Raw genomic sequence first — 25,879 nt, forward strand, 5'->3', positions numbered from 1 at the left:
CAGCTTTTATTATAATACAAACTTTTTTTAAATGATTTTCTTCTACAATTCATCATCTTTTAAATGTTTGTTGTTGTTTGTTTTTTTTGCATTCATCAGGTCCGTCTGTTGGCTGAGCCGGTGAAGTCGGCCCGTAAGATCCGCCAGGAGGCTCGTCTGAAGGCTCAGGCAGACAAACTGGAGAAGAAGCTCGGGCTCACGCCTGGCACTCCGGGGAAAGTCAAGAGCGAAACACCCAACAAAGGTAATGAATCCAAATAATAAGGCCTTAAAAGTTTTTATTTTAGTCGACAAGGTGTTGAATTTCCTTTACAAAAGTCTTCCATTTTTTTATTGCCTATAAAATCAGCACCTTAAAATGCATACAGATTTTTCATTATATCGCATTGGCATTACAGTCAATTTTAAGTGGCATTTAAGGATTAAAAAGTCTTACATTTAACTTGTTATATTTAACCTGGATATACCTGTTAATACTGTATGTGATTCAATATGGTCAAAACGTTTCATATTTTCTTGATTGCCATTTCAGTGTTTTAAAAATAAATGTATTTTTATTCAACCACAGCAGAGCAACAGGCCCACTACAACAACTCCCCATACCGCCCTGCCAGTGTCGGGGGGAGATACCCACCGAACCAACCGAACCAAGCCAGCACTTACAACCAGAGCACCAGCAGCGTACCCCCTCTGGATGGTCGTGTTGCCCCACCGATGGAGGCCACGCCCCCTAACCACCACCACGGGCTGCCTGGCGTCCCGTATGGACAGAACGGCTCTGCTCTCAACTATAAGACACCCGGCGACTCTATGAACGGCTATTCTCCAGACCAGAGACGAATACCTCCACAACATCATCAAGCCAATAGCGACTACCCCAACACCTTTAAAACTGAGCCCAACGAGGTGCACTGCTCTATGTCCCCGCGTCCTACCTCCGAGGGCCTCTTCAGCCGGCTCAACGGCCTCCACGTTGTCCCGGGACAGGTCAGGGGTAACGGCCCCGCTCATGGCCTACCTCCACACCCATCTCACCCTCACCATCTTCCCCCAGAAACTCCTCCCACGTTTGAGCCCGAGGAACTAAAGCAGGAAGAGGTTTGGTCGGACAGCGAACACAACTTCCTCGACAACAATATAGGTGGTGTTGCCGTGGCTCCGTCGCACGGTTCCATTATGATCGAGTGCGCGCGGCGGGAGCTACACGCTACCACGCCTATACTACGGCCGGACCGAAGCCACCCAACCCGTATTTCGTTGGTCTTCTACCAGCACAAGTCCCTCAGCGAACCGGGACACGGTATGGCCATGTGGGACGCTAAAATGGCCAAGCGGGAACGGGAGCGCGAAGAGGAGGCCGAGAGGTTAAGGATGGAAGAAGCTTTAGGGACGAATGGGAAGGGGAGTGGGGCGTTAGAGGAGGAAACGGGGCAGACAGAGGAGGCCAGGAGGAACTTGACTGTGCCCACGCGTCAGACATGCACTCTACCCAGAGACGGGGTTATAACTGTGTCCCCGTACGCACTCACTCAAGTGACGGGGCCCTACAATCGCTGGACTTAGTCGACGTGTTTTCGACGCATGCGCACACACACACACACACACACACACACGAAGGGACAGACAGACAGACACACACACACACACACACACACACGAAGGGACAGACAGACAGACACACACACACACACACACAAATGAACACAGACAATATAGACACACTTACACAAGAACTCCTACACCCTGTGCTTCTGCCTTACCTCAATCAACTTCAAACTGCTACTCTCATTTTTACATCGTTTTTCATTGTGCTTTTTCTAATATCCTGTCTGTTCTCTTTGCCCTTCCTTTGGAAAGCGACGGGGAAGACCAAAGTTTGTCTGCTTTTTTAACTGTGAGTTTTAGGGTGTTGTTTTTATCGTTAAGAGATGGTGCTTTGAAGCATTTTTAAAAAAGACGTTTTTAAACTGGTTTTATATACACACGATTAAGAACAAAAACAAAAAAAAAATAAGATGTGATTATTTATTCGGATCATAACGATTTCTATTTAATTCCTGGTGCAAGCCTGTTTACTGCAAGATTTTCTTTGATAACCTGCATTATGTGTTGACTCTCAGAATTTTACATTGTACAGTCAGACTCTGCTCTTTATTTTTCAGGCAATAGTTCAACTGTCATAGGATGAATCTTGTTGACTTTTAAAATTGGTGCCATTGTCACTGTATCCTCTGTTTAGCAAACTCATTATTACATCACATAATGTAGAAAAACAAGACTAATATTGTTCATATATTTACTTCAGATTGTCACATGTAGCATCGTGCTTTTACTTCCGCTGCCTCAGACTTCTTTGGGCAGTTGAAAAAAGAAATGTACTTTTTTTTCCTGGTTTTATTGTTTTGTTAATTTTTTTTTCTCTTTGTCTGGATTGTTTGTCTATTATCCACAGATTATGTATGGCATATTAAGAAGCACTTTTTTTTGTTTTCCTAAAAATTGAACTTGAAAAGTTCAATTTATTCATAGGCCTGAATATGTATGTACAGATAGAGATATATATGACAGTTTTTTAGCATGAACCCCGGTTTTATTTTTGAACAGTATTTCAGATTTATTATTTGATTTTCATTCATTGGAATGGAAAAAAATGTCATACATATCGATTGAAATTTTAAACTTAAAAAAGCATAATGAGGAATCATGGTAATGCTGCAACAAGGAAGTGCTTATCGTTATTATTAGCACTTGACTTGAGGAGGAAAACAAGGATTTCAAAACGTCTTTCACAGGGCACAAGTGTGATTATAGGATCTCAAAAAACTCACTGTACATTTTAAATGGTGCTAATGACAGCTCTGTTTTTATACAGACATCACAAAATGTCACATACATACGTCAACTGAATCTTGCCATTTTTTTTTTAAAGTCCACACTCTGGATTTGAACACAAAACTGTATTAGCCGGTGCTGACTAATCAAACTACTTATTTTTCTTTCTTCTTCTTCCTCTCTGCTTTTGTCAGAAAAACCACTTAAAAAACATCAGATCCCACTCAGACAATTTGCCTAGGACGATTTCGGGTGCTCGACCTTAGTGAAGACTTTGTTTACAGATAGCTCTTTTATTATTTTTACAGGGTCTGATTAAGTGGGTTGGTGCAAACTCTTGTTGAATCAGGATTTTTATTTCCCAAGAAAGACACGCTCTTCTTTTTAAGAAATCGTTGATACAAATGTCAGCACAATATTGTTGGATATTCACACTAACACTGGTGGTATAAACGTTTCCTCTGAGAGACGTCTTTCAATACACTCTTGAATTATTTTTGGTGCTAACAAGATAAGATTTCAAGGTGCATAATCATGGGTCTGACCTGATTATATACTGAAAGGTGCATGCATGGTGCTTATTTTTAAAAACTCTGCACACACACTGATCTCTGTTATATTATTGAAAAGTTTTATAATTTCTCTGGACGATTACTGGCTGACGGCACACCACTGATCAATGACGTTTAAGTAACAGTAAAAAGAAAAGGCAAACTATTCTGTAACTATAACAAGATGTCCATTTCAAATTCAAATGTCTTCCACATGAAAATGTCACTCTCAAAAAGTCACAACACACACACACACGCAGAATGAAATGAATGTAAACAGTTAAGAAAATTTTCAAAAACACGACAGAGATAGACTTATTCATTATTCTTTTGATCGGGACGCTCTCAGTCCACTATGAAATGTCTTTGTATTGACGAGGAACTAACAACTAGCACCAGCATTCAAAAATTATGAAAGGAAAAAAAAAATTATTAGTAGAAAATGTGTAAATATGTATGTGAACCATATTGTTTTTACTGTACTGTTAATGGTGTTTTAGACAACGGATGATCTTGCTTATTTTGAAACTGAATTACTGTATGTTGCTGAAAGTATATCCAGTTTTTAGACTTGAGAAGAGACTCAATTTAGCATTCCTTTTATGGATGGCTGATCTCTTTCGGGATTGTGAAATAAAGTCATATTTATATTTTGGACCTGATAACGATTTAATCTCTCCTGATTTGTTGATTTGTGTGTGTGTGTGTGTGTGTGTGAGTGTGTAAGCTGAAAGCTTCCACATTTTGTCACGGTTCGGTTCAGATATATGTGAATATTTCTTAGCATATTATTAAGAAGGCCCATCTGTTTTTAACAATCCAAATAGTTTGGTACATTTTTGTTCAAAAAACTTAGCCAATAAAAAGTGTTACATTTTTTTTCTCTTCTTTTGGAATTTCCCCAATTTTTATACGGTATGATGACTAACTGCTGCGGAACTCCTGATCTATCTATAAAGGCTATTTAGGATTTTAAAAACACATTTCCCAGTGACTCAGAGAGATAACTTACTAAATAACACAAGAGTTTTTCAGGAGTTGAAGTCAAATCTAAAGAAAATGTGCATAAAAATCATCAAAATTGCAGCATAACCCAAACACATTAATACAATAAAAAGTATTGAGACAATGCTCCAACACACTGCTCCAAGGTCTGCACTTGTCATTTTGTCAATCTTAAAAGTCAGAAAGATAAATTGATGGAAGAAAAGTTTATTTTTTCTATATTAATGGTTTAATTCCAAGCTTTATGCGCCGTTTTATCCTGAATCAATGTGTTCTGTCTGTTGTGCTATAGCAGAGCTTCACACATGCCTTGTAGTTGGACAAGAATTAAGTTGGAAGGTAGCGATCACATTTTTCCATCGTTGCAAATCATGCTGCGTTATCGGTATAACTCAAAACTGAGTTGGCATCCTGCAGCCACTGAATAAAAGCAGCTGTGTGGAAGGAGGACACAGATCTTTTTCATAGGTAAATATCATGGGCCTAGGTAAATATAGAAATACCCCAGTGTAAAAACACCTTAGAAGAAGTCCTGCTTTCAACATTTTACTTATTTTAGTATTAGAAATATACTGTAAGGACAAAATGTACTCAGAATGCAGAAAAGATCATTTCAGAATAATACATAGCCTATTACATAGGATTAAGAAATGTAATGTGTACGTTTTAACATTGTGTCTTATAAACTAATTTGAATAACCTTGTATACTGCTGGTCAGCTTGTGAAGTCATACTGAGAATGAGGATACAGGAAATCAGGAATCACACGACATGTCTAGTGTCAGTCAAAACATGATTTTTTTTTTAGAGTTAAGCGTTGGTACATCCTCATGACTTTCCAACTTACAAAACATATAACACAAATATAGGCTACATAGGCTACAGACATACACACTACACACAAAACTTAAGGGGCCGGGCCATGCTTAATCCTCAGAGGTCATTGTCATCGTTGTGTCACATTTGCCTACACAGCCGACCACATGATGTGACCAAGATTCGTGGTGTTAAAAAGTGAGGAATCACTAACGGAGACCTCGTGACGATTACACAAACGGGCTGTTCGGTTATACCAGACAACAGCTCGTGCTTTCATCAGACATAGGCTACCATGTCTTCCTCAAATGAAACCCCATGTTGTATAAAATGCACATATTTGCATTTGGTTAGAAACCAATAATCTAGATTTTGGATAAAGGCAAGGTTAAAATCTTTTTTTCATTTTCATATTAAAGAGTCCAAAGTTTTACAGAACAGATTTTAGGTAGGCCTACAGTTTTTTCTCATTTTATAAATCAAAGATAGGCCACTTATGTACAGGTCTCAAAAATGCATTGTGCTATTATAAATCAGACAATTAACAACATCTGAACAAATCCTTCTGTAATAACCTTTAGAATAGTGCTTATCTGATTATGGAAAGTTTAGTTGATGTAATGCTTCAGAAGTTGAGATTTCTGGTTCAGGATATTGACAAAACAAAGTTTGAGGTAACGGCCAAAACAATTTGTATAGGAGACGCAAACAGACATAGTAAAGTGAAGCAACCACCCGAATACATTATAAAATTAATCGTATTGAATCTGTGCTATGAGCTCGTGCGGCTTCCGTAGGCGTGCGGTTGGTGCGTGACGCAGAACGCGCTGAACGGGCAGAACATTCTACTGTCAAGATGGCGACATCGGAGCCGGTAAGAGAGACTACACAGAGCTGTAAAAAAATCGACTAATCTACATGGAAAGATTCGCTGAGCCTTTACTATACCCGGACAGTATTTATGTACTCTTGCGTCCTTGAAGCGACGGTTATTATTTTTGGGAAACGGTTGTATTCGTGTTAACAGATGTGTGAGTTCGCGTGGAGCTTGAGTTAGCATTAGCAGTAGCATTGTGATGGAGGAGGCTGACTTTGTTGGCAGGGAGGGACTCACTGTCTGCACGTCGTTCATTCAAACTCAACTCAGTGATTCGTTTTAATCCATTTCCACATTTTAGTAGTAAGATATGTTGGTTGCTTAGCAGCCACCGGCCCAATCAAATGTTCACGATACAATATTATTGATTATTTTACAGGCAATCTGGACACGTGTGTATCTAGCTTGTAGCTAGCCTAGCCCGCCCGTTAAAACTAATGCTAGCGGTTTTAACTTACCTCTGACGTTAGCTTTTATTTTACTAATTGATCTATTTATTTTGTATCATTCCCTAAAGCTACATTTCATTATTTCAGTTGGTAGGTACTATGGATAAAGATGTTGATGATGTTGTAGAGCTGGACGCTGATGTTACAAAAGTAAGTTAATACTTTAAAATTATAGCTATTTTTAAGGGTGTGTGACAACGTGTATGAAAGTTAGTATGATAGATAATAGTGTGTGTGTGATGGCCCTGGTCCCTGAGATGAATGAACATGTGTATGTGATGCCTTATCAGGTCAATTATCATTACGTGACGATAGTTTGTGTTATATAGATGTCATGCAGGTTAAACAAAAGTATGATGGCTGATAGGGCTCACCAGAAGACTTATTTTGAGCATTGTGATACAACTGTCAACACATTTAGCTTCATCAGGAGATGGGTCTGATACCAGTACATTGCCCTACTTCACTCAAAGCCTTTGCCAACTGCACATATATGATGACAATCAATGAGCTCAGTAGGTTAGAATAAAGCAGATATTCTGAACCTTTCATTGTATTCATAGTAGTCATATGATGTGTGTGTGTGTGTCTCCTCAGAAAGAACCTGAAACTGACGACGACGTACCAACTGAGCCCCCAGCAGTTGTGAATCCAGAGCAGTATATCAAGCACCCCTTGCAAAACAGGTGAGAAGAAAACATCTGCTATGTTTGACAGAGAGCAGTCTGTGCTCTCAATAGACTAAAGGTTTCTGAATTAAGTCGAGCTGTAAATGACACGGCAATACTGAATTTGCCAAGTAAACTGCCTTTTTTTTATCAGAATCTGAGAAGATCACCGTTTCAACATAAAGAATTACTGAAAGGAAGACAATGATGTATCACATCATGCAGGAGTGCTCAAGTCTAAACACCTATTTGTATCAAATTAAAATTAAAACTCATAAAAGTGTAAATCACTATTACTTCCTGAATACAGTCACTACTACTCTTATCTATTACAGTCCTTGTTAACGTATTAATTTCACATTTGGAAGCGCAGTTGTATATGTATACACCGTTCTTTGTATTGGCGAGCGCATGTAATCTTAGTCTTGTTAGTCTAATCGCTAGTCATTTTTGCAATCCTTGAATGTCGCCACTGCTAAGTAACTTAAACGGCTTACATACCTGCAAACTCGTCGCTTTTCGGCGAAAATCGCCGTTTAGAATCAAAATATATGACCCACGTGAATCGTATAGATCCGAAGAGTTTTTGTTTTTGGGAGGGGGGGGGGGGGTAGCGGCAGCTGCCAGAGAAGTCAGCCAGCGCTTCCCAGACTGGACTGTGTGGGCGAGTTACCGTAGTGTGAGACAAGGGAATATCGTTATCTTGGCAATAAAACATCTTTGGTAGACGTCATGAGTATTGTCCAATCAGCGTTAAGATCGGGCAAAGCATCACTGCTGCCGCTGTGTGTTCAGACTTTAGAATTGGCTAAAAGTCTCAATCAAAGCCCTTTTGATAATAAAAAATTAGAGGCTTTGATTAAACACTGTCAATGCTTCAGAGGTTAATGTAACAGCCTACTGAAACAGAAACTATACGGAGGGACGCAGCTACAGGTACAGTGACAGTCCCTTTATTTCGTCGCGCTGTCATTTTGCCGACATGGCTCTCTGTTAGACTCGAGACATAGAAAAAGATCGCGGAAGCCGTTCCCGTAGACAAAGTTAACGGGCAGGATATCCCCGACTGATTTCATCCATCAAACCACAGAGTTTTTTCTGAGCGGCGTCTCACTCGCTCACTGGGTCTCCCGGGTCCCGGTGATTTTCACCGTCACAGCTGCTTTGCTGGGGCGGAGACTTTGTGTGAAGGTGATTTAACATCACGGTCGTAGACGAATGTTATAACTTTATGCTGCATAGTTTGCACTGCACTGTTGACCCACACAGGACTCTTAAGTGAAGCTGACTTAATGAGCGCACATTGCAGAAATGAAGTGTCTGCAGTGCGCTCACAATCAGAGCCGACCGACAGCCCCCCCCCCCCCCCAATTTATTTTTATTTTTATTTTTTAGTTTGTGTGTTTTGATATTAACATCATATTATTATATCATACAAAAAAATGAATACAATGTTTTGATCTAGATAGCCTAGTTAATAGCCCAATAATTTAATCAGTTCATCTGGGAGGTAATCCAAGTTTAACTGATCACGTCACGTTCACGTCCAGTGTGTATTGAGTTTATTTAAAAACATTTGGAAATGGGGCTCAGGTGCCCATGCACTGTATAACCTAGTTCAGCCTCGTCTGTGGAAAAAAAGATAGCTGGACAACAGAGTTCTTCTGCTTCATTCCTCTCACTGCATTTAAATGTATTCATTATATTACAGAGAAATATGTCCCATAAAAGAAAAAGAGCACCAAGCCCAACCCAGAGGACCCTGCATAATATTTTATTTTAAATGAACATTTTAATGGAAAATCCAAGAAGCTTCTAATTCATCCGACCCAGTGTCTCCAAATTATTTGTTCACACAAAATTCCTCAGATTTAGCCTCTTAATTTCCCTCTCAAAGTGCACCAGATTCATGCATTTCACTTTAAAAAGTTTAAAAAAAATCTCCCGGGGGGGCATACCCCCGGACCCCCCTAGGAGGGTCAGGATCTCAGCTGGCTATTATTTTCACCCAGCTGGACATTGGAGGCAATAGTGGAGAACTCTGGTTGTGTGAATGATATTTAACAATAGACAATCGTTTGGACAGCGAAAAACACCCGACCCCCCTAGAAGGGACGGGTGTTTGTCACCTTTTTCACCTCCTATGAGTTTGCAGGTCTGGGCTTATGACTTGCTCCTTTCACAATGATGGGGTGGGGTACTGCTGGTTTTGATACTCACTGAATAGAAAACAGGCTAAGTTCTTCTTTATTGCGACCTTGAAGATTGATTGTGTTGTATTATGCATGGTTTTTATAAAGAGAATATGTTCAGTTCAATTAAACAGAGCACCACATTAAGCTTAAATAATCAACTCAATTACCATAGAAAATACATTATTTACAGGTAAGAACAGGCGTTTTTTTTTATATAGATTTTAACTACATCTTAAGCACATAATGATAATTCTGCTTCCCACTCTGCATGTTTTAGCCCCTTTCACACTGGCCAAAAAAACCTGCTGTGGTGGTGACGTGCTATTCAGGAGCATTGTACAGTGGGTTTGGGGAATGCTGAATAGTTGAGTTAGTAAGTCACTTCTAGGCCTTTCTGCCCGTCCAGCCTCTGGGGGGAAAGGGTTGTCCACAACTGCTGGCCAAACTTGGTCCATTTAATCCGGCCTTTCTAGTTTCAGGTGCTCAGATTCTTGACTTAAATAGACTGTCTGTGGTCAGGTTATTGCTTTGTGATGCTTCCACTATAGCACCCTGACCCTTAATGATTCTCAGTTGAGTGCTAGGTGTTCTCTTGTCTATCTTTCCTCCCATCTGCTTTTACAGTGAGGAGGTTCCGGATTGTCGATTGGTATTTAGTTTGTTTTGTTGTGGAATTCTATTTACACGCATCATGCACTCGTGGCCGGTTTAGTTGGTATGCCTAGCTTAAACTAATACAGCCAAAAAGTGTACCATAATTGGAACCTTAGTGAAGGTAATAATAATCAGTTTTGATGAAAGAATTATAAATGTGTTGTCGTGATAAAAAGCAGATGATACAGTGTTAAAAGCAGAAGGTTTATTTCAAAGGGTCACTAGTGAAGTCAAGAGTGACCGCGGTTCCTTAAAATCATCACATATTTAAGACACATTTGCTCCACAGGGGGGGGAGACGTCTAAATTACACTACAGTGGGGTTAGAGGAGAGACATGCTGAGAGGCAGATAGTTCAATATGCATACATTGATATTGTAAACATGGGAGGGGCAGGCTGACCAGAGAAACCGAAGGGGCTGTCTGCATGGACAGTGTGTTTATTCAGATGTATAGTCAGGCTGGCTGGCGCATCAGCAGGGGACGTCTTACAGGTTTCCCCCCACAGTGTTGATTCAACTTTTGGGTAATTTTATTCATTTAAATGTTAGTCTACCCCCTTGAAAATAATGAGCCTAAATAACAGAAGTGCCTTTCACTGTAACGCAATGGAATTCAGCAGCAGCACCAACTATAAAATCCAAAATCACCTTGACAACAACCTTGACAACAACTTTCAACACAAACTGAATATTATTTATTTCGTGAAGGGAGAGTTGATAGCAGAACTATTGTATTGAACTGCGTGAGTTTGGGTTAAGTGTATGTGATATACTGGCAATGAAGTGTATGTTGTATTATATCTTGTGTCACTGTAGACGTCTTAAGTGTTCTGTGCAGCAGAATGACTGAGTGACAGCAGAGGTGGATACATCTGGTGATGGTTTGGCAAAATGATCATAAAAATGTTCTCTCCTCAAAGCAAGATTGAAATGTAGCCAAATATGTTACAAGTGAAACGGCATCGATGCAAGTGTAGTCAGATGTCTGCACAAACGAGACGGTTGGTAATTTTGATCATTTGTGTGATAATCGACTTGTAGAGACTTGAAAATTGCCTCGAGATTGGATATGCCAACCGTATTATTATAACCCGTGCTTTTATTTATTTATGTGAAGTTAGTTTATCTCTGTGTTAGGTGAAGGTCCAGGTGGTTTTGAATAGAACAGGCTGCATTGTGTATTTTACCTCAAATATTCTCACTTTGAAGTTTCAAGTCCTGCAGTGGGATTTTTGGTTTGCTACTGAAACAAAGCCAGGGAGGAAAAAAAATAACTGCCGTCTGCCAGAAGTTACACTTTCAGTTTCTGCCAACCTGTACTGGGCTGTGGAAAATGTCTGTGTTAATTAACAGTTTTACAGTCTAGAAAATGAGCAAGCCTTTTTATGCTATAATTTTTTTTAATTACACACATGGCTATTAGTGTAGGGATTTCTTTTTTCTCATTATGCACTTCGAGAATTAATTTGAAACGTCGAGGCTAAAGAGGAATTATAATGAGAATACATTTGGGACAGTCCATTCTGCAAAAACGTACAAAAGATGTTGTTGACGGATTTGAATTTCCGATACGAATAACTAAGTCAAAGTCTTTTATTGTCAGTTCTGATATATGCAAGACATACATCAGAATCAAAATGGTGTTTATCTCTGGCCCACAGTGCAACTATAAGTGAAACGATTCCATTTCCATTTTATTCTCAACATTTTTACTTTATTCTCAAAGTGCATCATTTAAAAAAACTTCCTCCTCATATTTCTTTTCTCCTGTAGCCCAAATACTCTTCCGTATTAAAGAGATCAATGGAATGTTAAATTGGACTCAAGATATTCTGGTGTCTGACATAACAGCCTGTAGTATTTATTCTTTTTTTGTCAATCAATCTTGATACATTTTGCCTAGATTTTACTTCATAGCTTGACATTTTGCATTTGAAAAATCAACTTGTCTGTGTTTTCTGGTGGACTCACTATGTAGTGTTGAGCTGATATTGTCCTTAAATTACCTCAAACCTACTTGCAGCCTCATATGCAATGGCTTCTTACTGATAAGCCGAGATAAACACAGATACCGATATATCTGCAATCATTTTTAAAATATTTTACGATTAGGGCGGCTGTGCTTGCAATCATTCTTTAAGCCCTTTTCCGAGGAAATGTAAGACTGTTTTGTTTTCTCACAAGATAGTGAACGTAAGAGGAAATGACTCTTTGTGATAACAGGCTTATCTCGTTATCCTGAAAATGAACTTGTCATTTAGAGAGAACAGTATTTAATATTATATCTTAAAGTAACACACTTAAGATATTTGATTTGTATAAATTATTATAATATATATAAGTCAAATATTATCAAGTATAAGGAAAAACTTTTTTTTCTCGTGATCTCAAAACCAGAAAAGGTTGTTTCCTGTTATTACACTCATACCATTCCATTCCTCATTCCTTACTTGTTGCTCAGCTTGCATTACAAACACACAGTGACTCTATCATTGAGCTTCTCTGACCTCTTGTCACTCTGTTACTGTTTTGTTAATATTTTGATAATGTCAAAGCAGGTGGCAGCGGTTAGCCAAGAAAGCTACACCTTGATTTGGCAATGTAATCCACCGCCCACGCCTCAGGAAATGGGCTCATTTTATTAGGATTTTAAGGAAGCACCTTTATCATTGACTTAACCTGCTGTCTGCCATGTTTGTTATTAACATGCCATGACTGTGTACTTGGCCGGGTTCATCACTATAAGAGTCTCCCATGTGCGCTGTCTTGTCTGCACGTTGTCAGTGGAGTTGATTTGCTACCCCGCACTGTTAAGCAAGCATCACTGAAGTGTTCAGATGACGTTAAGGTAAACCCTCAAGTGTAACATTGCAATCATACAACTATGTCAACACCGGTGGCTAAGCAGGTAGAGCAGTCGTCAGCTGTTAGCAGGGTTGGTGGTTCGATTCCCTCCCTCCTGCCACATGTCCAAATGTCCCTGGGCAAGATACTGCACCCCAAATTGCTCCCGATGTTTAGCTTGCACCTTTTTTGTGTGTGACAGACAAACTATATTAAGTGCTTTGGAAAAAAAATCACACTGTGCTGTAATTTTCCATTTAAAAGCTTGTCCTTGTAAGTACGGTACAGTGTTATCCTCTGATACGGCTTTTGTTCAGTGTATTGACATCTGTGTTTTATGGCACATTGGTTGGGTTGATGGTTGGTTACTGTGGTGGGTGTGTGTGTGTGTGTTGGTGGGGGGCGTGGGGTTCATTGGATGTCCTCTCGTTGCCCTCATCCATCCAGCCCCTCCCCTCCCGGGACTAGATGAAAGAATAACAGCTCCGGCCGTAAACAAAGGCTGCATTTGTATCACTGGTGATGGCCGGCTTTCTCTGCTCTTTTAGCATTGATATTCACCCCATTGTAACTAGCTGTTGTGTTCTGTAGTTAAAGAGGTTGCATATCTGTCTTATTAAGACTCTGGCGGAAGGTTCTATTGTTTCAATCAAATCCCCTTTAAACATTTCTTTATTCTACTGAGACATTTTTGCTGCTCAAAGAAAGAATGATATTTCACCAAAATAAAGCAATAATTGTAATATTTTTGTCAATGTACTTTATTATTATAATTATTTTTTTTCATTCTTCTCTCAGATGGGCCCTGTGGTATTTCAAAAACGACAAGAGCAAAAGCTGGACAGAGAACCTTCGTCTCATCTCCAAGTTTGACACAGTGGAAGATTTTTGGGCGTACGTTTCTTCTCTAATCCTGTCTTTTTTTTCAATCTATACGGTTATCATTGAAGCGTTTCAGAAAAATAACACTATTCTGTGGTTCCTACAGATTATACAACCACATACAGCAACCTAGCAAACTTGGCTTCGGCTGCGATTATTGTTTATTTAAGGTAAGACCCTTTTTTGTTCACTTGTTAATCATTGGGATTTTCGTAGCAGGTAAAATAAGACCTAAGCAATTTTAAGAAAGCATTTATAAATGTGTCTGTATTGTAACTGTGTTGGTAGGATGGGATCAAGCCTATGTGGGAGGACGACAGGAATAAGCTCGGGGGCCGATGGCTGATGACTCTCAACAAACAACAGAGACACAATGACCTTGATCGTTACTGGATGGAGACAGTAAGAACACTTTTAAATGATGGAGCCTTCTGGGCAAAACTCATAGATAAATGTATATCTTGAAGGCATGTTGGTGTTAATCACAATCAAGCCTGATAAGAGTATGATTTTTATTTATTTTTATATATCACATATATATTATTTTAATATACATGTGAAATATCTAAGAGTTAGGTTCATAAAGTAACTTTCTTTGCATACATTTGATTCCTAATCATGATACACTGGCTGGTGACCTTGATAATACGGACTTTAAAACGGTTGTGAAATGCAAAATAATAGAATTTTAAACCTGCAATAAAAAATTCAATTCATCACGACTAACTGGAACTTCAGTGAACAGTTTATGAATTATTAAAATAACAGTAAGTTTCATGTTTCTGTGTGTTTCGCAGCTCTTGTGTTTAGTGGGCGAGTCGTTCGATGAGGCCAGTGAAGACGTGTGCGGCGCCGTGGTCAACGTCCGACCCAAAGGCGACAAAATTTCCATCTGGACCAGCAACTGCAATAACAGGGACGCCATCATGGGCATAGGGTGAGTGGGAAAGTCACAGGCTGCATTCCAAATCGCATACTATTTTACATACTACAGCTGATCATAAAAATTATCTAGTTAGCGTGCAGTTTCCTACAAATGGGACATAACTTTTACTTATTTATTTCATCGTAACATCGCGCCTTGATCTTGCCCCTTGCTTTTTTTATCCGTCGCATCCCTGGTTGTTTTCATACGGAGGCTCAGTCGATGTGACGTCACTTCGGGTATGCACTGGATTGTGGGTCAGAATCATCCAAATAGCATACTGATTTCAACACTATAAATCTCGACAGGATGAAGTAGGCATCCTGGTATTTTTAAGCATACTTCATCTGACCACAAGAATTGGGACATCGTAAAAAAAAATTGTACCATACTTAATAGCAGGGAAGTATGGGGATTGGAACGCAGGGACAATGTCATTATTGGATCATTGGATTTACTAACTTACCACTAGATGGTGACAGAAAATTAGTTTTAGTCATCTCAAAGGCCCTGGCAACCCAAATGCACTAAATCCTTCTAAATATGTTATTTGGGGAGTAATTTGAATACTAGTATGCATCTGAAAAGACCTAGTCATTTTTGTCAATAAAAAATATTGTCACGTCAGTTTGATCACTGTTACAGAAATTCTGTTTTATATAAGACGGGACTATGCTTTTCACATCTGACACATTATGAACCTGAACCAATCACAGCAGTTCTGTGGCCAAACATTCCATTAAAATTCCATGACTGAGAGACAGTTGCCATGAAGACCGTTTGATACATGAGCCTGGGAACCAAGCCCACACAGTCCTGGCAAATGTTCTAGACAGTAAAAAAAAAAAGCAATTTTTTCAACTAAGCTTTATAATATCTGAGTATTTAAATTAAATCAGTTTGTTAAAGCTTATTTAGACACCCAACTTTATCGTATATTGATTTAAACAATGCTAGACCAGGTTTAGAGCCTTTAACACAGCATTCAACTTCTCTCTCTCTCTCTCCACAGACAAGGTTATAAAGATCGTCTGAGCATCCCGGGCAAAGCGATGCTCGGCTACCAGTCACACGACGACACATCCAGCAAGAGCGGCTCCACCACCAAGAACATGTTCTCTGTTTGAAACCCCACACCAGTCCCCCCCCCCCCGCCTCCCACTACAACCCCTCTGATTTCAACTTGCTGTAGATTTAAACAATTACCAAACTTCATCATCACAAATATTAATATTTTGAGTTCTTCGACTACTGTAGTGTCATTTCCTTTTAATAAAAAAAAGAGAGAATTGTTCATAACGTGTACAGTTGAAGCGTCCCCGCCACATGATAAAAAATTAGCGGGGTGATAGTTACAAATGTGGATGAGGTCGTGATAAATGATGAATAGTATTTGGCTTAAGATGTCCAACGCGAGCGTGGGAACACAAATTATTTGCTTTTTTTTAGACTTGAAGAGTTATGTGATAAATGCCAGTGACCTCCCTTCTGTCCAGCTTTAGCTAAGAAGAGCTTGTTTTCACCAATACTTAATAATGGCTTGGAGTTGCAAATGAAAAAAAACAATATGACTACAGCCTTTTTGTGTTACTCTCATGTTGAGTTCTCACTCGTTACAAAAAAAGAGATTCTCACCTCCCATAAGGAAAAAGATGGAAGGCAACAAAATCCTCCCACAGAACAACTTTTAAGGGCAATTTTAACTTGGTTTATTCAGAGGTGTTAAGCATGAAGAAGAAAATCTACAGTATCTTTAAAAGCCGTGGTCCACACTCCAAAGTTTACCGTTTGGATTAAAGGGCCACTTGTTGTTTCAGCCATGCTGGAATTGTGGAATATTGCTTATAGTACTCTATTTTTTTTTTCTTTTTCTTTTCTCCCCTTTACATTTATTTATAATGTATGCATTGCAGTTGAACTACTTTAGTTGAAAGACAACCATGAAACTTGTGTTTTTTCAAATTGTATTATCTTTTTTTCATTTATCTTTTGTTATCAAGGTTACTAATGTGTACTACTGCATATATAGATGACTTTTTTTTTTCTTCTTTTTTTTACAGTGTACCATACAGTAAAGATGCTGACAGAATTAGGTGTGCTTTCACTGTTTTCTTCCCAACAAAAAACTGTAGATAATGTCACACTCCTCTTGGTCAATGCAAAGGAAAGATGATATTCATTGTGAAATGATGATTTTTTTTTGCTCATAATGTATCTTTATTATCTGTAATTCCAGGATGTATATTACCTTCTTTCAAGTAAAGGTTACGTGCTTTGCATTAAAACCAGAATCATGGCGTTGTGTTTTGTGAATTTTATGGTGTCAGTCACAGCTTTGTCATGTAGAGCACTGCATCATGGGAAAATAAGCTATACATAATAACCCATGTCAACTTTTTGGTCAATAAGGCGAACTTGAGTTTTAGAGCAACATTATCACTAATTTTAAGTCAAGTTTCAGTTCACCTGATAAATCTTAAAGGTGGCGTCAGCGATTCTGGAGAATGCTTGTTGACAAACAACAGTACTGACAGGTAGTGGGTTGTGAGGAGATATTCACTGATTTTGACAAAACGCATTGTCCAGAATTGCTGAGTCCACTTCTTCTGGCTGCTCATTGCTCCACTGTGTTCCCCAGCTGGTCAGTAAATGTGCAGGTTGTTTTTCAGCGGGTTGTTAAAGGTGGAGTCAGCGATTCTGGGGAGCGCATGACAAAATCACTTTGTCAAAATCAATTCATATGGCTCTGAAAAATGGTATGTAAATAAAGGCGGCCACCGTAGCTACAACATGCATGTGTACAGAGCCTAGGCTGTGTATTAACAGAATTATTTTTCAATGCACACAAAGTAGGCTATGGACAGGTAGGGAACCATGAGGAGATATTCACTGATTTTGACAAAAAGCATGTCCAGAATTTCTGACTCCCCCTTTAAGCCCCTGAAAACTTGGGTTTCATATTATAAGAATGTATAACATTAACTACTCATAACTGAATACACACAACTTAGTTTTAAAAAAACACATTTATTTATTAATAGATTAACACTCAACAACTCTTGCCTCTTCAGGACTCTGATTCTAATGATTGCTAACGCACTGATTGAGCACTTCAACTTCAACCGCTAAACAACACAAACAGTAACTACCATTGTAACATGAGAGGTTTTATTGCTTCTGGAAAAAATACTGGTGGTTCCCGTTTCACTTGAGCTCTCTTAACGGTAAAGGTGAGACGCTGACTTCAAACTATGCCCTTCAAACCAAACGAGGACAAGACCAAAGAAACAAATCTGTCAAGTGTAAAAAAAAAAAAAAAAGTATTATACTACTAAACCAAGTGCTTAAGAGAAGAAATACTGTGTGTGTGTGTGGGGGGGGGGGACTTTTTTAGGAAAAAAAAGGGACTTATGTAATCACTGTAGTTTGTCATCTGACGCACACACATGCACTAAAAACAATGAAGCAGACCACACCTAAACAGGCTGTAGTAGGACACCTATTTGTGGCTGTGTGACCAGCCCTAAAGTTAATCCATGCTGGATGTGTAGCGTGGAGATGAGGTTATTGTGACATAGGCCTATCTGTGTTCAGTGCAAACCAGGAATGTATTGACAAAAGACAATTCTCTGAATGACAAACTGCATCAATCAACCAGTCGGACGGGATCTTGTGACGCCAAAGGGACCTTTAAATAACTACTGTATACAGATAAACACCCATATATATAGCTACCTGGGTGTTTATCACAACATCCTCCATCCTTGATCCAGCCTCAAAATCTAAATCTGTGACACAGCAGCACAACAGGACTTCTCAGTTGATTTGATTTTTATTAAAGCGCCAAATCTATATACAAAAGTTTCAATCCATCAAAGAAAAATGAAGAAGATTGCTGATTGTTGTGTATAACATCGTGAGAGAAAGATGTGCAGTAAAAAAAAAAAAGAGTGAATTGTTCTGTTGGCAGAGCAGCAACTTGACTGACAAAAGCGTTACACGACTTAAAGCTATAGTGCGTAACTTCTGGGTAAATGAAAACAACACTGTCTGCACACCTACATGAGGTTAGCCTTCGGTCATAGCGCATGGGTATATGAAAAAGTTACGCACTAAAGCTTTACGATATGTTTTGTTCATTTGCTTTACAAGCTAGTTTGTTTCAATAAATAAGGGAAAGTTGCAGCCTTGATAAGGAGCAGATAGATCCAATGAAGGTAATCATCGTTTTTTTAAAAGGCAACAGTTTGAAGAAGTGGGGAAAAAAGAACAGAAAAATAATCCTTAAATGGATAAAAAAAAAAAAATCCATCTAAAAAATAATACAATTATTGGTCCTCCAGCCATGGTCCAGCCACTGTCCGCACAGATGTGTTTGCCAGGCCGTATTCACTGATCGTGTGCCTGTGCTGGACCCTGGCGGCCTCATATCAAGACATGGTCATCATAAGCGGCTTCTCCTCCTCGCGTTTGTTCAGCAGGTTTGAAATCATGAAGGACGAGAAGAAGCAGAACTCCACGGCGTAGCTGAGCTCAAACAGCTCCAGGTTCACACTGAGCATCCACTCAAAGATGGCCGACAGGTGGACGTAGAAGTACTCTTCCTGGGCAAACAGGAAAGTGTCTGGAGGGGGTTTGAGTTAGGAAATATATGGCTTAAGTGACATGAATTTTATTTCTTTACGCAAGGGAACATTAGCCACAACACGCATCAAGCTCTAAATACAACACCTCACGTTTTTGCATGTGTAGGCCTATATACTGTGTTGTTTAGATTCTGTGTTCAAGTTTGACTTGAGACACTCCTAGAGGTTCAAACCCCGAACATAAAGGTGTCCATCAACAACTGGTGTTTAAAAGGTGGAGTCAGAGATTCTGTAGAACCAAGTTAACAAACTCAAAATCAGTGAATATTTTTTCTCGATCCGCTACCTGTATGTAATGTGATAGCGCTGAAAAGAATAACTGTGTTGATACTCAGCTTAGGCTCTGTAAACTGGTATGTAAACAAAAGGGGGGTTTTAGCGAACACACAGTACAGACAGGTAGCGAGCCAATCGTGAGGAGATATTCATTGATTTTGACCAAAACATCTTTGGACAACAAGCATTCTTCAGAATCGCTGACTCCACCTTTAAAGTCCCTTCGAGCTTAACTATAAACCCTAAACAGCTCCACTATAGAGGACACATGTTGTAAATTAGCGTGCAGCTCCCAGATGTGAGAGTGTGACTGACATGTGAAGCTAACTGTTACAGGAAATCCATGGTTAAACATTGCTGTAGCTATATATAACATTAATTTGTATCAACTTATGCCTTGTGAAATGCTGTGGCCAGTCCCACTTTGTCAACAGAGCGGCAGACCGGATCCGAATATGGCCCAGGGACATTGTTTCTGTGCAGCAGCTGGAGAGGCTAAACACTGGTCTCACTGCTCAAATCAATTGCTGAGATGTTTGTAAAGCCACGCCAAATAGGGCCGACAAACTTTATTACGCTTCAGTCTGTATTACCAACACACACTATACACTCACACCTACAGTATCATCATAACTTGTGCACAAATGCCCTCAAAAAGTTGTGTTAGAATACTCAAGTTAAAAGGTGGAGCCAGAAATTCTGGAGAATGCTTTTTCAAAAATAACTTTTTGTTTAAAAATCAGTGAATATCTCCTTACGATGTGCTACCTGTCTGTACTGTGTTTGCACTGAAAAAAAAGAGGCCCACCGTAGCTAGCAGTTTACAGAGCCTAGGCTGTGTGTTAACACTTTCAGCACACTGACAGTACGGAAGGTAGCGAAACATGAGGAATTATTCACTGATTTTGACAACAAGCATTCTCCAGAATCGACTGACTCCACCTTTAAACAGTGGATTTGGCCCCAGGGTGTTTGAAAGGATACAGCATATGGTGACGATGGCTTGCAGCACCGTGAAGGCGATGCGTAGCGGGTAGAGAATCCTCTCATATCCTGTCAGGACACACTTCCCCGTCAGCGACGTGAGCAGACAGACGTAGAAACAGATGCAGAAGAAACTGACGGCTGCTCCGAAGTAGTGCAGCAGGGACAGGTAGTGTGGCTGTGGACCAAAGGCAACACATTCCACAATGTCAATATACCAATGTATCAATCAAAACTAAATCAGGGCACAGGTTGTGATAAGTATCTTTACATGAGTTGGGTGTGTAAACTGAATAACCATAATGGGATCTGAAACCACAACCAAACTAAATGACAGTCACCTGGCCAACTGCCATATGCAAGTTAGCAGATTTTTTTTGTTCATGTACCTACTAGAAGAACTGCTGTCATGGTCTAGGAACATCAGAACATAGGAATAAAATAGTCTCATCTTGTATCATACAGGAAACAGCTTCTTTGTACAAACTGGAAAGTGTAGGATTATGCAACGCTGATGGTGATGTCTATTCACTTAAGAATGTTAATAGTCAAATTTGACTCCATTACCATTACCTTCTTTAAAACAAAACAAAAACAAAGACACTGTGTAACTGAGGCACAAGCATTGCCAACTCTGCTTGTGCTCTAACTCATTACAGACGACACAAAATAAATAGTCACACCCACGTTTGCTGATTAAAACTGGCGGCAGCTTTTCTGCTTTACTGTTAGCATTGTTAAGGCAAGACACTTTATGTGTATAGGGTAAACATGTTAACTTATAGATATCATCATGAACTTTTTCAGAAAAAATTGAATTTGGCAATATCTAACTAATGATGGATACATTTGCATCTCTTTAAACATCATATTCTAGATGTTAGATAAAGCCAGAGTATAAATTGAAGAAAAAACAATGTTGAGATAATGGCCAGTGCTTGAAAAAACAATGTTTTGCCTGCAATGTCTCACCTTAAAAAGGTGCTGTAAGCAGAATGGTTCTTTTAGCTAACTTCCTGTCAGTTACTGCAGTTAGCAGTCCCCTTGCTTGTCCCTACGTCACCACATTAATGCACTGCGGTCTTCAAGCAGCGAGTTATCTAGCATCATCTCAGATCCATAAGTGTGATAAAACATGATAAAAACCATCAAAACAGACATTGGGAAGGATTTTTACCTGCTCCGCCATTGTGACGCATAAACATTCACCCATCTGTTGCTCTGGCGTGCACCGGCAGTGAGACCATGAGTGAGACGGGTGTCGGTTTGTAGCGTTCTCTCTTGTGATTGGATAATAATTTCGGGATCCTCCAATAAGTTTATTTGCCGATTACATGCAGAGCAGCTGACTGAGAGATCGGCTTTTTGAAACGCGCACATTATGTAAGTGATCACTGTATGAATAAAGAGCGATTTAACACTTATATTAACATAAATAAACCGCTTACTTCACCTTTAAGTCCTGTCAGTTAACTGTTTTGTGAGATCAATTTATTTCAAAGATAAACAGGCCCTTGACATTGTGGATCTGCACCTTTAAACGTATTCAAACACAAACAACATTCAGCAGTAAGGGCAGTGGTACTTACATTACAGTTTCCGGCCATGAATGCCCCAATGGACGCTACCACACCAAAGACCAACGCAAACTTGCTCAGCATGGAATGGCAGGAGTGTCTCTCCATAATGTGTGCATGGTGCAATAAGCAGAACAGCAGGACTGAAGATGAGAACAGAGTGAGTATAAGACATACAGTATTACTCTCCTTGTGTATATAGACAACCATAGCAGAAGCAGAAGTAGGCCTAATTAAGGACAGTATTGTTTTTTTTAAATACTTGAAGACCAAAGTTATTTTTTTTATAATGTTAAACTGTTTTTAATAAATGAGTATATGTTGAAGTACATAGGATTTTTTTTAAATGTTTTACTGTGGTATCGAATTAGGTATTGAGAATCGTGGAATTTCACTGGTATTGGAATCGACTACTACATTTCTGTTATCTTGTCACCCTTGGTACAAAGCAATGTTTTTAATAATTAATACAAGGCCTTCGGAAAGGGAAACTTACACAGAAAGGCTCCGGCGTTGATGGTGGCAGTAAACAGTGAATTTTCTTCAAAACTAGTTCCACTCGAGCTGAAATCACACAAGGTTGGATTAATTGTTTGGTGATTTAAACAGGGGGAGGGGGGGGGGGGGGGGTTAAAGGTGGAGTCAGCGATTCTGGAGAACGCTTGTTGTCAAAATCTCTTTCTATCAAAATCAGTGTATATCTCCACATGATTAGCTACCTATCGATACAAAAAATATGGTGTTAATACACAGCCTACAGCAGTAAACGTGTTTGTAAACGAATGGTGTGTATTCGAAAGGGGCCACAGTAGCTAGCAACATGCCTGTTAACACACCCTAGGCTGTGTATAACACCAGATACTTTCCTCAAAGGTTTGTGACGACATATTCACTGACAAGAAGGGATTTTGACAACAAGCATTCAAGGATCGCTGACTCCACCTTTAAAGCAGGCATAATCACTTTTGGAAAACTAAGTGAGCTGAGTTCTCACCTAATAGTGGGAACGCGGCAACAATCTTCGGTCTGATTCCCCATGCAGTAGTTGATAGACCCCCTGAAAAAATGATTAAGGAGAATTTGTCACAGAACATGTAATTAAATAACATTTAGCTGACACTTTTATCCAAAGAGACTTCCAGTAAGTCAACAACCATGAAGGTACAAACCCAGAACAGCGTGAGTCATTCAAGTACATTGAATGTCACATTCAAACTCTGACGTCAACTGAGAACAATGATAAAAACCCTCAACTCACCAGTCACTGAGGGAGCACACATGCTGGTTGGAGAAGGCCAGGCCATATCTGGAAATATGCAACAAAAGAAAAAACCATAGTGACACCATTTCTGATATTTTGGGCTCTTCATCATTTTTGATTTGAAAGGAATTAACATATACAACGTATATTCTTACATATAAATAATATAAAAAGTATCTTGGTTGTATTGTACAGCTGGTCATTAAAATCACATCCCTGTTGACTAAATTAATTTATAAGGATTTCTGGGATGTTAAATATATATTTTCTAACTTTTTATAAAAGCTACAGAAGCAATTGCCAACCAACATTAAAAAAGAGAATGGCTGTTTCACAATAAACCACAAGTATTTCTGACAACAAACACCCCTGGCTACACTCTGAAGTAAACCAATTATAACCTAATTACAGATAATAACTTTGTTATTGATAGATATACATCATATAATGTATATTTAAGTATATGTTAAAAGTTGAAACTAGATGAAAAGAACACAGAATGAGGCAGAAACATCACTGCATGCTAACTATCATCACGTAGCTCCACAGGTATGTCTGTGTCAGTTAAAAGAGCAATTGTTGAATGGGCTTTTCCTCTGACATTTCTTGATATTCCAGTATGCACTCCTTGCAGCAGAAAAAAAACTAGTCAGGTCGCATATTTCAAGTATGATGTTGGTTACTATATTCAAGTGTAGGCAGGTAGGTAAGTAACCTTTCCCTGTGCTTTTAACTGCAAATGCTGCTCGAAGTCTGACTTTTACTTATTTTTAGAAGACAGTTTCACAGTATTTTGACGCCACCTCATCACTTCCTCCTCAAGTTTTATCAGTAAACTTATCGGAAATCTCAATGTTCTTAGCTAAGGATATGAAGTTCAAATACAGATCTTGATCATCGTTAAGTGTCATTTTGGCTTTTTTGACAACTTACACACACACTAACAACTTCTTGATCAGTTTTAAACTACAACATGCAACAGCAGAACTTTTGTAAACATTTTCAAACAGTTTCACAAGGTTGTAAACATTACAAAGTGTGATTGTCTGGTAAACTTACACACACCACGTCCCAATGAAGGACACCAGGGAGAGGCAGATGGGGAATATAATCCAGAGAACCATGGTTTTAGTGGTGAGGAGGATGACAAAACTAAATCAAAAAATAGATTCTTTAAGTCCACTTGTCTTCTGGGGTTTGTAGATTCCTTAAATATCCAGCTTCATGCCCACAAAGCAAGATAGGTACTAGAGAAAAAAATATATATATAAAAAAAGTCCTAAAAGTATTGTATAAAGATGTAGTCCAGTCCAGAGGTCCTTAAAGCAGACAAGTGCAGTGATGTTGTCAGTCGTGTTTTCTCCACCATCAAGAGCACAGCTTTGCTTTTAAGGGAGAGTCTCTCTTTCTTGGCCACTCCCTTCAAAAGCACCACCTTGCCCTATCAGAACAAAAAAGTTGGGAAATGTGGGGTTGGCCCTCTTGACTCCGTGACATTGTTTGTTTTGTTCACTTGTACATTATGTGCCACCTTACCAGTGTGTCAGGAACTTTTTACACTTTTACATACAGACAGTTTATTTGGGATTTTTCTATATGTAATGTTACTTTAAGGGATGCTTTACACTTTCTAGATGACATGCTCTGTTTTTCTTGTTTCAAGTAATTGAAAGTAACTTAGTATATTTTCTCACGTACTAAGGCCTACAGTTTTGAGGTTAACTTTGGTTAACTGAAGCTACTTAGAAAAACTAGTTCAAAAGAGTCACATGCCAGCAAAACATGAGTTCATTGCAGAAACTAAAAAGTGCCAATTTGCTCTTCACGGGTCCTATGTAAACCAAATTATAAAATGTAAATAAAATGTGTTGTATCGGTGGCTGCCTGACAAATGCATTGCATGGGTTGGGCTGCATGTCTTCATAGTGGTCAGGATGAAATACAATGGGATAGGGTTAATCAATGTGGGTTTATTTTAAAAAAGCATTGGTAAATTTAAAAAAAAATGCATTATACTTTCCTTTTATGGCCAAATGTGTGTAGTTGCTTAGGCCTAAGTAATAGAACTACTTGAATCACTATGCAACTTTGAATGTAGGCTAGTTTGCCTCCCAGCAAGCTACTGCAAAATGAAGTTCAATTTTGCACATTTAAAAAATACAACAAAATCTCAAGGTGCTTCACATTTTAAACAGGGCAAATCCAGCAGTGCAATTGAAACGTACTTACCCTGTTACTTTGCTGTTTTCTGACTGTTTATATGCAGGACTTTTACTCGTAATTGAGTAGAATTAAACTTCAAGAGTAGCCTAGGCCTAAGGCAAAATATTTAAAACAAAATGAAGAAATTTAGGCTAGAAGGCTGCCCTGTAGGCCTATGCATTGTATGATACCAGTAACCGTTTATACATTCAATAAATAATTATTCTACACTT

General features: G+C 39.0%; 3 protein-coding genes across 3 annotated transcripts in view; 2 read left to right on the forward strand and 1 right to left on the reverse strand.

The window, feature by feature from the left end:
- The window catches only part of tet1 (tet methylcytosine dioxygenase 1), a 36,792-nt gene extending 32,759 nt beyond the window's left edge, over positions 1-4,033 (forward strand). The window contains exons 11-12 of the mRNA XM_080036895.1: positions 100-244; positions 569-4,033. Of these exons, the coding sequence (XP_079893021.1) occupies positions 100-244; positions 569-1,563 (1,140 nt within the window). The 3' untranslated portion in view covers positions 1,564-4,033. The remainder of the gene's footprint in view (positions 1-99; positions 245-568) is intronic.
- Positions 4,034-6,052: 2,019 nt separating this feature from the next.
- Positions 6,053-16,983, forward strand: eif4e1c (eukaryotic translation initiation factor 4E family member 1c). Its single transcript, XM_080036904.1, has 8 exons — positions 6,053-6,078; positions 6,618-6,680; positions 7,128-7,216; positions 13,692-13,787; positions 13,882-13,945; positions 14,064-14,177; positions 14,573-14,712; positions 15,713-16,983. The coding sequence occupies exons 1-8, from the start codon at positions 6,061-6,063 to the stop codon at positions 15,825-15,827; spliced, it is 699 nt and encodes a 232-aa protein (XP_079893030.1). The 5' UTR covers positions 6,053-6,060; the 3' UTR covers positions 15,828-16,983.
- Positions 16,984-17,896: 913 nt separating this feature from the next.
- LOC307257969 (transmembrane protein 150A) lies at positions 17,897-24,792 on the reverse strand. Its single transcript, XM_080037342.1, has 7 exons — positions 24,504-24,792; positions 23,442-23,489; positions 23,178-23,240; positions 22,680-22,747; positions 22,196-22,326; positions 20,607-20,784; positions 17,897-19,324 (listed from the first exon to the last, which is right to left on the reverse strand). The coding sequence occupies exons 1-7, from the start codon at positions 24,566-24,568 to the stop codon at positions 19,131-19,133; spliced, it is 747 nt and encodes a 248-aa protein (XP_079893468.1). The 5' UTR covers positions 24,569-24,792; the 3' UTR covers positions 17,897-19,130.
- Positions 24,793-25,879: the final 1,087 nt, after the last annotated feature.

Source organism: Ammodytes marinus, assembly GCF_949987685.1.
Source record: "Ammodytes marinus genome assembly, chromosome: 11".
In the NCBI taxonomy this organism is placed as follows: Eukaryota; Metazoa; Chordata; class Actinopteri; order Uranoscopiformes; family Ammodytidae; genus Ammodytes; species Ammodytes marinus.

Coding starts and splice junctions, on each gene's coding strand:
- LOC307257969 (XM_080037342.1), bottom strand. CDS start 24,568: ATGGTTCTCTGGATTATATTCCCCATCTGCCTCTCCCTGGTGTCCTTC. Junction 22,327..22,679: donor CAACGCCGGAGCCTTTCTGT/GTAAGTTTCCCT, acceptor TCTCATCTTCAG/TCCTGCTGTTCTGCTTATTG. Junction 19,325..20,606: donor AGCCATCGTCACCATATGCT/GTATCCTTTCAA, acceptor AACCCCCTCCAG/ACACTTTCCTGTTTGCCCAG.
- eif4e1c (XM_080036904.1), top strand. Junction 6,681..7,127: donor TGGACGCTGATGTTACAAAA/GTAAGTTAATAC, acceptor GTGTCTCCTCAG/AAAGAACCTGAAACTGACGA. Junction 14,713..15,712: donor GACGCCATCATGGGCATAGG/GTGAGTGGGAAA, acceptor CTCTCTCCACAG/ACAAGGTTATAAAGATCGTC.